This window comes from Dreissena polymorpha, chromosome 8 (genome assembly GCF_020536995.1).
Source record: "Dreissena polymorpha isolate Duluth1 chromosome 8, UMN_Dpol_1.0, whole genome shotgun sequence".
NCBI classification, from domain to species: Eukaryota; Metazoa; Mollusca; class Bivalvia; order Myida; family Dreissenidae; genus Dreissena; species Dreissena polymorpha.
This window is the reverse complement of record NC_068362.1, coordinates 64,707,920-64,720,102: the sequence shown is the minus strand read 5'-3', so window position 1 is coordinate 64,720,102 and position 12,183 is coordinate 64,707,920. Positions and strand designations below refer to the sequence as shown.

The following is a 12,183-nucleotide window of genomic DNA, read 5'->3' as shown; positions in this document are numbered from 1 at the left end:
TGAAGCTGCAAAATACAGTATAAGCCGTAGAGGCGTAAGTCATACTGATAAGTCATACTGATGTTCAGAAATGGTAGCTACGATATTTTGTCACCACAGTTTTGTCATTTGTATGAGGTAAGACAATTCGTCCTGATATGAAACCTCGTAGCTGCAAATATAAAAAAGTTTTTGTCAAATTTGTCCAATCGAAATGACGTACCTATAGGTGAAATGACGTCGCTACGACTTTTCGCCTGAAAAAAAAACAACAATCAAGCTACAACATTTTGTCTCGTGCATTTTGCAAGGGCTCTGATTGGCATAGAGCTAAGAGATATAGCACAAAACAAGCGCCAGACTTCATATATGCGGAAAAGACGAAAAAAATAGAAAAATTTGGAGCTACGAGCTTTGAGAACGACAGCGACAATAAGATTGTGTTGTGGTCCACTACTAAGTTTGTTCCAGCCTTGCCGAAAATGGCCTTTGTACTGGATCATATAATTTATGAAGATTAATACACAAATGAAAACTTAAACAAATTTCCTCAGCAAACCAAAGGCATAATAGGTTTGGAACTTAGCATGTAGCATCGTCTGATGGTTCTTTACAATACATTTTTATTATTATTCCACTGGGTTCAATACTGGCTCTCCATGTTATCTTGTTTCCCGTATTCCCCAGGTTTGTAAATGGTTTTGGATATATGACAAAAGTTGCCAACAGTTCAGTTTTTCAAAGCCCAGTTTAGCAAATCAAAGAAGAGAACAACAACCATTCTTGAAATTTAGTATATATTCCATTTGCATGCAAGCATTTTGGAACATCCAAGTACAGGATGCATTTTTCAATTCATTATTTACAAACCATTATTTTCATTAGAACTAATGCTTTTTAAAATGCATTGAAGTAATTTAAGTAAATTGGAGCATTAAGATACAAACTTCAGTTATTGGGACATCTTAGCCAAGACAGGTACAAAGACTAAGTTCATCTAATTAGTCTTTCCATTGGACATTGTGAACTGAATTGGTTTGTATTCTTATTAAACTCAAAATGTTCACCGTGGCGTAAAGGATAAGGTGTCCGGCTAGCAATCAGGAGGTCACGGGATCGATCCACACATGAGGAGGGTTCTCAAGATCTTCCCCAAAGACACCAAGTACTGGTTATAGGCCCAGGAAACGGACTCAATAGCGTTTCTATATGCCTGAGGCTTTTGATGAATCGAGCTTAAATAAATAGTTTTGAACTTAACTCCAAATGTTTCAGACCGGGCCTTGGAGCTTCGGAGGTACCGCCCTTGAATATGCCAGGTCTGCTAGTGACGACTCGGAGGGACAGGTGGAGCTGTTGTTCATGGAGACCCTAGCCATACACAGTCAGGTGAGTTGTCATGGAGACTCTAGACATACACAGCCAGGTGAGTTGTCATGGAGACCCTAGCCATACACAGCCAGGTGAGCTGTTATGAAGACCCTAGCCATACACAGCCAGGTGAGTTGTCATGGAGACCCTAGCCATACAGAGCCAGGTGAGTTGTGATGGAGACCCTAGCCATACACAGCCAGATGAGTTGCTCATGGAGACCCTAGCTATACAGCCAGGTGAGTAGTCATGGAGACCCTAGCCGTACAGAGCCAGGTGAGTTGCTCATGGAGACCCTAGCCATACACAGCCAGGTGAGTTGTCATGGAGACCCTAGCCGTACACAGCCAGGTGAGTTGTTATGGAGACCCTAGCCATACACAGCCAGGTGAGTTGCTCATGGAGACCCTAGCCATACACAGCCAGGTGAGTTGTCATGGAGATCCTAGCCATACAGAGCCAGATGAGTTGTGATGGAGATCCTAGCCATACACAACCAGGTGAGTTGCTCAAGGAGACCCTAGCCATACACAGCCAGGTGAGTTGTTATGGAGACCCTAGCCATACACAGCCAGGTGAGTTTCTCATGGAGACCGCCATACACAGCCATGTGAGTTGTCATGGAAACCCTAGACATACACAGCCAGGTGAGTTGCTCATGGAGACCATAGCCATACACAGCCAGGTGAGTTGTCATGGACACCCTAGCCATACACAGCCAGGTGAGTTGCTCATGGAGACCCTAGCCATACACAGCCAGGTGAGTTGTCATGGAGACCCTAGCCATACACAGCCAGGTGAGTTGCTCATAGTGACCCTAGCCATACACAGCCAGGTGAATTGTCATGGAGATCCTAGCCATACACAGCCAGGTAAGTTGCTCATGGAGACCCTAGCCATACACAGCCAGGTGAGTTGTCATGGAGACCCTAGCCATACACAGCCAGGTGAGTTGTCATGGAGACCCTAGCCATACACAGCCAGGTGAGTTGCTCATGGAGACCCTAGCTGTACACAGCCAGGTGAATTGTGATGGAGACCCTAGCCATACACAGCTAGGTGAGTTGCTCATGGAGACCCTAGCCGTACACAGCCAGGTGAGTTGTCATGGAGACCCTAGCCATACACAGCCAGGTGAGTTGCTCATGGAGCCCTAGCCATACACAGCCAGGTGAGTTGTCATAGAGACCCTAGCCATACACAGCCAGGTGAGTTGTCATGGAGACCCTAGCCATACACAGCCAGGTGAGTTGCTCATGGAGACCAAAGCCATACACAGCCAGGTGAGTTGTCATGGAGACCCTAGCCATACACAGCCAGGTGAGTTGTCATGGAGACCCTAGCCATACACAGCCAGGTGAGTTGCTCACAGAGACCCTAGTCATACACAGCCAGGTGAGTTGTCATGGAGACCCTAGCCATACACAGCCAGGTGAGTTGTTCATGGAGACCCTAGCCATACACAGCCAGGTGATTGTCATGAGGACCCTAGCCATACACAGCCAGGTGAGTTGTTCATGGAGACCCTAGCCATACGCAGCCAGGTGAGTTGTTCATGGATACCCTAGCTATACACAGCCAGGTGAGTTGCTCCTGGAGACCCTAGCCATGCACAGCCAGGTGAGTTGTTCATGGAGACCCTAGCCATACACAGCCAGGGTAGTTGTCATGGAGACCCCTAGCCATACACAGCCAGGTGAGTTGTCATGGAGACCCTAGCCATACACAGCCAGGTGAGTTGTCATGGAGACCCTAGCCATACACAGCCAGGTGAATTGTGATGGAGACCCTAGCCACACACAGCCAGGTAAGTTGTCATGGAGACCCTAGCCATACACAGCCAGGTGAGTTGCTCATGGAGACCCTAGCCATACACAGCCAGGTGAGTTGTTATGGAGACCCTAGCCATACACAGCCAGGTGAGTTGCAAATGGAGACCGTCATACACAGCCAGGTGAGTTGTCATTGAGACCCTCGCCATACACAGCCAGGTGAGTTGTCATGGAAACCCTAGCCATACACAGCCAGGTGAGTTGCTCATGGAGACCCTAGCTATACACAGCAAGGTGAGTTGCTCATAGAGACCTTAGCCATACACAGTCAGGTGAGTTGTCATGGAGACCATAGCCATACGCAGCCAGGTGAGTTGGTATGGAGACCCTAGCCATACACAGCCAGGTGAGTTGTCATGGAGACCCTAACCATACACAGCCAGGTGAGTTGTCATAGAGACCCTAGCCATGCACAGCCAGGTGAGTTGTCATGGAGACCCTAGCCAAACACAGCCAGGTGAGTTGCTTATGGAGACCCTAGCCATACACAGCCAGGTGAGTTGTCATGGAGACCCTAGCCATACACAGCCAGGTAAGTTGCTCATGGAGACCCAAGCTAAACACAGCCAGGTGAATTGTGATGGAGACCCTAGCCATACACAGCCAGGTAAGTTGTCATGGAGACCCTAGCCATACACAGCAAGGTGAGTTGTGATAGAGACCCTAGCCATACACAGCCAGGTGAGTTGCTCATGGAGACCCTAGCAATACACAGCGAGGTGAGTTGTCATGGAGATCCTAGCCATACAGAGCCAGGTGAGTTGTGATGTCGACCCTAGCCATACACAGCCAGTTGAGTTGCTCATGGAGACCCTAGCCATACACAGCCAGGTGAGTTGTTATGGAGACCCTAGCCATACACAGCCAGGTGAGTTGCTCATGGAGACCGCCATACACAGCCAGGTGAGTTGTCATTGAGACCCTAGCCATACACAGCCAGGTGAGTTGCTCATGGAGACCCTAGCTATACACAGCCAGTTGAGTTGCTCATAGAGACCCTAGCCATACACAGCAAGTTGAGTTGTCATGGAGACCCTAGCCATACACAGCCAGGTGAGTTGCTCACGGAGACCCTAGCCAAACAGCCAGGTGAGTTGTCATGTAGACCCTAGCCATACACAGCCAGGTGAGTTGTCATGGAGACCCTAGCCATACACAGCCAGGTGAGTTGGTATTTAGACCCTAGCCATACACAGCCAGGTGAGTTGCTCATGGAGACCCTAGCCATACACAGCCAGGTGAGTTGTCATAGAGACCCTAGCCATGCAGAGCCAGGTGAGTTGTCATGGAGCCCCTAGCCATACACAGCCAGGTGAGTTGCTCATGGAGACCCTAGCCATACACAGCCAGGTGAGTTGTCATGGAGACCCTAGCCATACATAGCAAGGTGAGTTGTCATGGAGACCCTAGCCATACACAGCCAGGTGAGTTGCTCACGGAGACCCTAGCCAAACAGCCAGGTGAGTTGTCATAGAGACCCTAGCCATACACAGCCAGGTGAGTTGTCATGGAGACCCTAGCCATACACAGCCAGGTGAGTTGTCATGGAGACCCTAGCCATACACAGCCAGGTGAGTTGTTCATGGAGACCCTAGCCATACACAGCCAGCTGAGTTGTCATGAAGACCCTAGCTATACACAGCCAGGTGAGTTGCTCATGAAGACCCTAGCCATACACAGCCAGGTGAGTTGTTTATGGAGACCCTAGCCATACACAGCCAGGTGAGTTGTCATGGAAACCCTAGCCATACACAGCCAGGTGAGTTGTCATGGTGACCGTAGCTATACACAGCCAGTTTAGTTGTTCATGGAGACCCTAGCTATTCACAGCCAGGTGAGTTGTCATGGAGACCCTAGCCATACACAGCCAGGTGAGTTGTCATGAAGCCCCTAGCCATACACAGTCAGGTGAGTTGTCATGGAGACCCTAGCCATACACAGCCAGGTGAGTTGCTCATGGAGACCCCTAGCCATACACAGCCAGGTGAGTTGTCATGGAGACCCTAGCCATACACAGTCAGGTGAATTGTTATGGAGACCCTAGCCACACACAGCCAGGTGAGTTGTGATGGAGACCATAGCCATACACAGCCAGGTAAGTTGCCATGGAGACCATAGCCATACACAGCCAGGTGAGTTGCCATGGAGACCCTAGCCATACACAGCCAGGTGAGTTGTCATGGAGACCCTAGCCATACACAGCAAAGTGAGTTGTCATGGAGACCCTAGCCATACACAACCAGGTGAGTTGTCATGGAGACCCTAGGCATACACAGCCAGGTGAGTTGTCATTGAGACCCTAGCCATACACAGCCAGGTGAGTTGCTCATGGAGACCCTAGCCATAAACATCCAGGTGAGTTGTCATGGAGACCCTAGCCATGCACAGCTAGGTGAGTTGCTCATGGAGACCCTAGCTATACACAGCCAGGTGAGTTGTCATGGAGACCCTAGCCATACACAGCCAGGTGAGTTGTCATAGAGACCTAGCTACTGTGAAACCATTTATTTTCGTCGGCACAAAATTTCGCCCTTTTCATAAAAATGACTATTTCGTCCGCTCTTAAATTCGTCCATTTCTGGTTTTGAAAAAAAAACGTCCGATTTGTTTGTAATACATGTAATACGCGGTTGCGAAAAAAATCGTGCTGGAGAAAGAGAGGTGACACTTGCAGGAGGTAGGCCTTGTTTGGCATATGCCAATTAACAAGTCTGTTATTACAGGTGATAGTAACTGTCCCTTATTATTTTATGTCATTGACACGTTCTTTGTTATGATAAGCGGATAAGTGGGACTGAATAATCGTTAACGAGTGTTTTAAACAACGAAGCCAATTGCCAATTAGTCTTTTTCCATTACTATCACGGTCAAACACATTGTCATATTTTAATTGCGTTTAATAGTATTGTCTTTAATCCGGATTTACCGCGTGTAGGCTGTATAATCTGCAACACCCCTGAAAAACACAATACACACAATGGGTAATAAAGTTGTTAACAATTAGCGCTAATCAACACTATTATACCTAAACGAAGTCGACGCATTCGATACAGCCTTATTGCATTCGCGTTTTACAGGAAATGTCAGTTGTCAGTACACTGTATAATTAGCACCCCTTTGTGTCAAAACCGGATTTAACTTGAGTGTGAATAGTCGACTGCTTCATGTTCTTTGTATCAATACCATCTGTGTATCTGTATTATAAGTATACCAGTCAACAAACAAGGTGCGCGCTTCCACATATGGGTATTCGGACGTTAAAAAAATTGACCTACGGTTTAGCGTTCACGCCGTCGAATGCATTAAGCAATATAACTCGTTTTTTTCACTATTTCTTTATTTTCAAAAAATACTAGTGGCTTATAACTTACCTTGCAATCTTTTTTTCTCGCATTTTGCGAGTGTGGGAGTGTTAATTTCGAGCCCTGTGTATATGCATGGATTACGCTGGATTTAAATGCCTCATGCCTACAGTAATTCAGTCTTTTTTGTTTCAAATATGGGACATGATTGTTCGTTAGGATCTTGAATTCGTCCATCGGTCAAAGGACGAAAAAGGCGAAAATTAATGTCGGACGAATAATAATGGTTTCACAGTATACACAGCCAGGTGAGTTGTTCATGGAGACCCTAGCGTTACACAGCCAGGTAAGTTGTCATGGAGACCCTAGCCATACAAAGCCATACACAGCCAGGTGAGTTGTTCATGGAGACCCTAGCCATACACAGCCAGGTGAGTTGTCATGGAGACCCTAGCCATACACAGCGAGGTGAGTTGTTCATGGAGACCCTAGCCATACACAGCCAGGTGAGTTGTTCATGGAGACCCTAGCCGTACACAGCCAGGGGAGTTGTCATGGAGACCCTAGCCATACATAGCCAGGTAAGTTGTCATGGAGACCCTAGCCATACACAGCCAGGTGAGTTGTCATGGAGACCCTAGCTATACACAGCCAGGTGAGTTGTTCATGGAGACCCTAGCCATACACATCCAGGTGAGTTGTCATGTAGACCCTACATATACACAGCCAGGTGAGTTGTCAAGAGACCTTAGCCATATACAGCCAGGTGAGATGGGGCTAGAAAAAGAGTTTTAGTATGTTAGTAAACGTGGCTACATGTACACACGGGAACCTAGCCATACACAGCCAAGTAAGTAGGGGCTAGAAAAGGGTTCTAGTATGTTGGTAAAGGTGGCTAAATTGGTATGGAATAGTTTTCTTTGTATGGCTTAAGTGAAACCTTGTGAACAAAATCAAAAGTCTATATTTTTGACTAAATACTTGTGAACCTGTTACTGTTACAGTTTTAGTCTTTTAATGTATCTGCTAAGATTGGCATTGTTTTTAGTGGGATTCCAGGGGTTGGGCACATTTCTTTAGACATTTTTGTCTGCTGCAAGACTTTGTCAACACTGCCTACTCAGATGATTTCAGATCTTTTAGGTTTCAGCTGAAAGTTCTTGGTGCTCTGGTTCCACTATTAATGTCTTTCACATGATTATTATAATCTTGCCTAACTATGTACTCCTACAGTATTCAACTCACACATTCAAACTTGAATTTTTCCTGATTATATGAAGTTTTGAACAAGCAACTTTTATTGTAAGTTCAAATAAAAAAGTTATACCCCTGTTTCCATAATGTTATAATTTTCATATTTTTATCTTATTTCACAAGTAATTTGAGACATATATTCAATTAGTAGCAGTGTTTTATTTGACAGAATATGTTATGAAAATATGGTATAAAACAGAAATCTAAAATATTATTAATATTTTGTTTGTCTTAAACATATATCATAAATGAAAACAATGTATACAATTTGCTTGAGTGTCATGCATTTTTGAAAATTTTGACATCATTTATATGACGTCCTAATAATAACTGGTAAAAATTGTCAAACTTTTTTTATCCTACTTAAAAAAAATTGCTTCAATTACATGAAGTTAAGAACATTTTGCTTTAAAAAGAAGTTCAGTATAACCAATAGTGAAATGTTAAACCCTACCTTTTCACAAGACTTAATGAAATTTATAGGTTGTCATTTAATGGTATCCTCAATGCATTCCACGGGGAAGTGATAGTTAATAATAAATACTACTGCATGGATGAATAGGTATTTTATTATCTTTATGCCCCCCTTTGAAGAAGAGGGGGTAAATTGCTTTGCACATGTCTGTCGGTCAGTCTGTCGGTCCGTCCACCAGGTGGTTTCCAGATGATAACTCAAGAACACAGAGGCCTAGGATCATGAAACTTCATATGTAGATAGATCATGACTCGCAGATGACCCCTATTGATTTTGAGGTCACTAGGTCAAAGGTCAAGGTCATGGTGACCCGAAATAGTAAAATGGTTTCCGGATGATAACTCAAGAACGCATATGCCTAGGATCATGGAACTTCATAGGTAGATGGATCATGACTTGCAGATGACCCCTATTGATTTTGAGGTCACTAGGTCAAAGGTCAACGTCAAACCTGAAATAGTAAAATGGTTTCCAGATGATAACTCAAGAAGGCATACGCGATCATGAAACTTCATAGGTAGATAGATCATGACTCGCAGATCACCCTTATTGATTTTGAGGTCAGTAGGTCAAAGGTCAAGATCACAGTGACCCGAAATAGTAAAATGGTTTCCGGATGATAACTCAAGAACACATATGCCTAGGATCATGAAACTTCATGGGTAGATTGATCATGACTCGCAGATGACCCCTATTGATTTTGAAGTCACTAGGTCAAAGGTCAAGGTCACGGTGACCCGAAATAGTTAAATGGTTTCCGGATGATTACTCAAGAACGCTTATGCCTAGGATCATGAAACTTCATAGGTACATTTATCATGATACGCAGATGACCCATAATGATTTTCAGGTCACTAGGTCAAAGGACAAGGTCACGGTGACCTGAAACAGTAAAATTGTTTCCGGATGATAACTCGAGAACGCTTTTGCCTAGGATCATGACACTTCATAGGTACATTGATCATGACTCGCAGATGACCCCTATTGATTTTCAGGTCACTAGGTCAAAAGTCAAGGTCACAGTGACAAAAAAGGTATTCACACAATGGATGCCACTACAACAGACAGCCCAAATGGGGGGAGGGATGCATGTTTTACAAACAGCCCTTGTAATACTTTGTCTTGCATACCAGTAATACGAATATTCTCTACTTGCACTTTGTATGTTGTTTTCATTTGTTATACTTTGTGTTGCATACCGGTAATGAAAATATTCTCAACTTGCAGTTTGTATGTTGTTTTCGTTTGTTTTCTTGTAGATTACAGATCAACTGGAGAAGATTGTAGAGAATGGAGCTTTACAGCTGTTCCAGCGTATACTCATGGAATATGAGAAAATACGAGAGTTTAGACCTCTTATTGCTAGAATCCTTGCCAACTTGGCACTCAACGTGAAACTTCATAAGCTGATCATCGAAGGAGGTAAAATGGAAATGTTGAACCTTCCCTGCTCAGAACAAAAATAAAAAAGGCTTTATGAGACCATTGTAACTCGCAGACTGTTATGGTTTAATGCTATTTGCTGCTTATCAGTGCATTTGGGTTGAAAATTGAACCTTTAAACGTTGAATTAAGTAAGAAAGGTTTTTAATTCAATCTGATTTTCGAAGGGACTACAAACAGGTCAAAGGGCGTATCTAAGTGGGAAAGAGTAAAGAAAGAATCATAATTTTTCTATGAGTATTTTCTAGTTCATTTGACCAATAACTAGTGTTCTGGAGCTTTGAATAATAGGATTCAAATCTGAAAGACAAAATTGAATACAATCGACACATTTAAATGACAAATTGTGTTTTACTGATAAATTTAACAATCATTTCCAATGAATCTGAAGCTACTGGATATATATTTTTTATTTACGCCATGTTTATGGAAACATTTTCAGCACTTTCTTTGGCTACATATTTGTTATGATTATCAATTCAAAATATCTTACTACGGAAAAAATTACGCAAATGAGAATATTTTAAATACTCATTAAAACAAAATTCTTGAAATCAATTCCCATTGTGCATGTATATAGTGTAGTGATACTGGAATGTATTCCATGGGTTCCGATGATCCCATTGTGCATGTATATAGTGTAGTGATACTGGAATGTATTCCATGGGTTCCGATGATCCCATTGTGCATGTATATAGTGTATTGATACTGGAATGTATTCCATGGGTTCCGATGATAGAGCAGTCCTAATATTCTCCTCTAATTTCCCACTGTCTACATTTTGCAAAGGTTGGGTGGCAGTGTTACACAAGTGGCTATCTACAAAGGACACGGCGCTGTTTTTCTACACCACCAGGGCGCTTGCGAACTTAGACCGTGATATGAACACGGACATTGATGTAGATGCCATGTATGATGAGGGCATTTATCCGGGATACCCCGTGTTCAGATCAAGGTTTGAGGTTAAAGATAAGGCTTGTTGAATAAATCATACGATCTTGTTTATTTTCTATTATCTGGTGTTGAAAACGGTCAGATTTTCCAACGGATTTTGAACGGATCTGAAGCAGTAAATTATACTCGGCTTAGTGTTTTATCATTGAAACATCATGATAGATAACAATTTTCATGAAAGATCCAAATTAATGTAGTCTGAAAGAAAATTTTGCATGGATAAATCTTGCTAAGCAAAAACTTTGATTAAGAAAGTATATATAATTTTATTTAGTAAAATAAGTATGCACTAGTTCATTTTTAGCTCACCTGTCACAAAGTGACATGGTGAGCTTATGTGACCGTGTGATGTCCGGCGTCCGTATGTGGGTGCGTGCGTGTGTGCGTACGTCAACAATTTGCTTGTGTAGACAGTAGAGGTCACAGTTTTCATCCAATCTTTATGAAATTTGGTCAGAATGTTTATCTTGATGAAATCTGGGTTGGGATTGTATTTGGGTCATCTGGGGTCAAAAACTAGGTCACTAGGTCAAAAACTAGGTCAAATAATTGAAAAACCTTGTGTAGACTATAGGTCGCAGTTTTCAGCCAATCTTTATCAAATTTGGTCAGAATGTTTATCTTGATGAAATCTGGGTTGGGATTGTATTAGGGTCATCTGAGGTCAAAAACAAGGTCACTAGGTCAAAAACTAGGTCAAATAATAGAAAAACTTTGTGTAGACAATAGAGGTCGCAGTTTTCATCCAATCTTTATGAAATTTGGTCAGTATGTTTATCTTGATGGAATCTGGGTTGGGATTGTATTTGGGTCATCTGGGGTCAAAAACTAGGTCACTAGGTAAAAACTAGGTCAAATTATTGAAAAACCTTGTATAGACAATAGAGGTCGCAGTTTTCATCCAAATCTTATGAAATTGGGTCAGAATCTTAATCTTGATGAAATCTGGGTTGGGATTGTATTTGGGTATCCAATCTTTATGAAATTTGGTCAGATTGTTTATCTTGATCAAATCTGGGTTGGGATTGTATTTGGGTCATCTGAGGTCAAAAACTAGGTCACTAGGTCAAATAATAGAAAAACCGTCAACAATTTGTTTGTGTAGACAGTAGAGGTCACAGTTTTCATCCAATCTTTTTGAAATTTGGTCAGAATGTTTATTTTGATAAAAACTGGGTTGGAATTGTATTTGGGCCATCGGGGGTCAAAAACTAGGTCACTAGGTCAAATAATAGAAAAACCTTGTATAGACAATAGAGGTCACAGTTTTCATCCAATCTTTATGAAATTTGGTCAGAATGTTTATCTTGATGAAATCTGGGTTGGGATTGTATTTGGGTCATCTTGGGTCAAAAACTAGGTCACTAGGTTAAATAATAGAAAAACCTTGTGTAGGCAATAGAGGTCACAGTTTTCATCCAATCTTTATAAAATTTGATCAGAATGTTTATCTTGGTGAAATCTGGGTTGGGATTGTATTTGGGTCAGCTAAGGTCAAAAACTAGGTCACTAGGTCAAATATTAGAAAAACCTTGTGTAGACAATAGAGGTCACAGTTTTCATCCAATCTTTA

The 12,183-nt window shown here is 42.8% G+C and overlaps 1 protein-coding gene across 3 annotated transcripts in view; it reads left to right on the top strand.

Annotated features, from left to right (window-relative positions):
* LOC127841324 (protein SERAC1-like) overlaps positions 1-12,183 on the top strand; it is a 38,425-nt gene that overhangs the window by 8,778 nt on the left and 17,464 nt on the right. For all 3 annotated transcript variants that reach the window (XM_052370049.1, XM_052370048.1, XM_052370047.1), the window contains exons 9-11: positions 1,255-1,368; positions 9,473-9,635; positions 10,446-10,611. In XM_052370049.1, the coding sequence (XP_052226009.1) occupies positions 1,255-1,368; positions 9,473-9,635; positions 10,446-10,611 (443 nt within the window). The remainder of the gene's footprint in view (positions 1-1,254; positions 1,369-9,472; positions 9,636-10,445; positions 10,612-12,183) is intronic.